This window comes from Alosa pseudoharengus, unplaced genomic scaffold (genome assembly GCF_046254945.1).
Source record: "Alosa pseudoharengus isolate Yale_2024_CS ecotype anadromous, Long Island Sound unplaced genomic scaffold, YU_APseudo_1.1 YU_APseudo_1.1_scf_2, whole genome shotgun sequence".
Lineage (NCBI taxonomy): Eukaryota > Metazoa > Chordata > Actinopteri > Clupeiformes > Clupeidae > Alosa > Alosa pseudoharengus.
Window position 1 is genome coordinate 51483204 of NW_027468663.1, and position 2500 is coordinate 51485703.

Here is a 2500-nt window from a genome sequence, read left to right on the forward strand (position 1 = left end):
GAGAGAGTTTAAGTGCTGGATCTGCACTTGGCAGAGTGCTGCTCTCTCCCAATGTGACTTTGGGCGTTTAGCATTTGGCAGCCCTATGGCCGTAAAGCCATGGTGGAGCCCCACAGGGTGAGGGCTTAGGCGCACAACTCTCTATTGGAGCTGGAGGAGAAGAATGGGAGTGAATGAGTGAGAGAGTGAAAGTGTGAGAGAGTGAGTGAGTAAAGGGAAAGACAGTGACTAGAAGAAAGGAACATCAGCACCATATGCTCTTGGCAGGGTAGGGTTTGTGATTGGTCAGGTGTGAATGACTAGGAATATTTCTAGTGCCAGGTGATAGGGATTTACACATGGATGTGTGTTTCTTTGTGTGTGTGTGTGTGTGTGTGTGTGTGTGTGTGTGTTCTTTCTATATTATGGTGAGGGGAAGTGCCTACACTGTCCGTTAGTATTATTCCATGCCATGCATTTCACCAGCAGAACAGTTAAAGAATTAGGCGTGACTGTGTGTGTGTGTGTGTGTGTGTGTGTGTGTAGTATGCATGTGAGTGTGTGTGTGAGTGTGTGTGTGTGTGTGTATGTGTGTGTATGAGCCTCAGATCTCAGCACTTACCAAAAGACTCTGCAGATCAAAAACACAGAAAGAAGAGAGACAGCACACAGGTCATACACAACAATCCAACAGAAAGGCCAAGGAGCAACCACTCACTTCTAACATGAGGTACAGTAGTCAAGCATTCTACTATCAACACCTAGACTAACAGCTCAACTAAGAGACTAGTTTGTAACTAGATTATCAGGCATATCCACATTGGGTCAGTCAGACAGAATGAAGAGAAATCAGATTTATTGCAGAGAGAGCTTTTGGCCATATGCATCAGCCCTGAGTTGTATACACATCCGGTACAGAATCAGGTAAGAAATCCCACTGCTACAGTGAAATGAGCTGCTAAAACAACGCAGTGGAGCCCTGTGTATCAGAGACTGTAGGCTGATGCAGACAGCAGGGGGGGGAGCTGAAAAGTAGGGACTCAAAAGGAGGGGGGTCTGCCTGGGGGGTGGGGGTGGGTCAAGCCAATCAGGTGGAGGCATTAATGCAGGAGTCAGGGAACATATACTCTTTGATTAACACTCACTCTCTCTCTCACATGCACACTGCGACAAACACCCTGCTATAAGAGTAGCCAGAGCAGACCTGACGTGTGTCCGTCCTCCCTAGTCTGAGTTGCCTGTGTGTGTGTGTGTGTGTGTGTGTGTGTGTGTGTGTGGGGATGCTGAGTTGCTGTTGGGTTTTTCCTGCCCTGAGAAAGCAGCAGAGACATTGGGCCAGGAAAAACTAGAAAGGACGCCATGAGTCACAGACAGTCCAGCGTCATCCTGACCACAGGACTGAGAGACGCACACACACACACACACACACACACACACACACACACACACACACGAGACACTCAGACGCGCCAACAGCAGACAACAGCACATGCGACCAGGAACAGGCAAAAGGAAGCTCATAGAGACTTGGGACTAGTCTCCACACTAATGACTATGAACAGTAATGATCTGTATTCTCCTGATCTAAACTGGGCATCTCCAGCAGCTAGATCAGGCTGCTGCTGATGCAGTTAGCAAGAGAGGCTTTGTGCTGCACATGACAACAATATGTAACCTCACTGAGCTTACTGAGATCCAACACGCCAGACTGCACACAGGGAGAAGTTAGTACAGGGACTAGCAGGGGAGAGCAGGTGGAGGTGGAGAGAGTAGGGGGAGAGAGGAGAGAGGAGGGGGAGAGAGGGGGTGAAGAGAGGAGAGAGGAGAAGGAGAGAAGAAGGACAAGGGGGAGAGAGGAGAGGAGAGGAGAGGAGAGGAGAACAGAAGAGCGAGGAGAACAGAGAGGAGGTGGAGAGAGGAGAGAGGAGGGGGAGAGAGGAGAGAGAGGAGAACAGAAGAGAGAGGAGGTGGAGAGAGGAGAGAGGAGGGGGAGAGAGGAGAGAGAGGAGAACAGAAGAGAGAGGAGGTGGAGAGGGAGGTGTGGAGAACAGAGGAGGGGGGAGAGGGAGGTGTGGAGGTCCTTGGGGGAGTAACAGGCCATGGCACAGGACACAAAGCAGAGGAAGGAACACATAGAACACACACTCTCACACACAGACATAGAACACACACTCTCACACACAGACATAGAACACACACTCTCACACACAGACATGGAACACACACTCTCACACACAGACACAGAACACACTCTCACACACAGACACAGAACACACTCTCACACACAGACACAGAACACACTCTCACACACAGACACAGAACACACACTCTCACACACAGACATGGAACACACACTCTCACACACAGACATGGAACACACACTCTCACACACAGACATGGAACACACACTCTCACACACAGACATGGAACACACACTAACACACGCAGACATAAAACACACACTCTCACACACAGACATGGAACACACACTAACACACGCAGACATAAAACACACACTCTC

At 49.6% G+C, this 2500-nt stretch overlaps 1 protein-coding gene across 4 annotated transcripts in view; it reads right to left on the reverse strand.

Moving 5' to 3' along the window:
* Positions 1-2500, reverse strand: part of LOC143134802 (receptor-type tyrosine-protein phosphatase delta-like) — a 121731-nt gene that overhangs the window by 31062 nt on the left and 88169 nt on the right. For 2 of the 4 annotated variants that reach the window (XM_076295459.1, XM_076295461.1), the window contains exon 10: positions 602-610. The exons of the other annotated variants lie outside the window; for them this stretch is intronic. In XM_076295459.1, coding sequence (XP_076151574.1) covers positions 602-610 — 9 coding nt within the window. The remainder of the gene's footprint in view (positions 1-601; positions 611-2500) is intronic. 4 annotated transcript variants of the gene reach the window in all.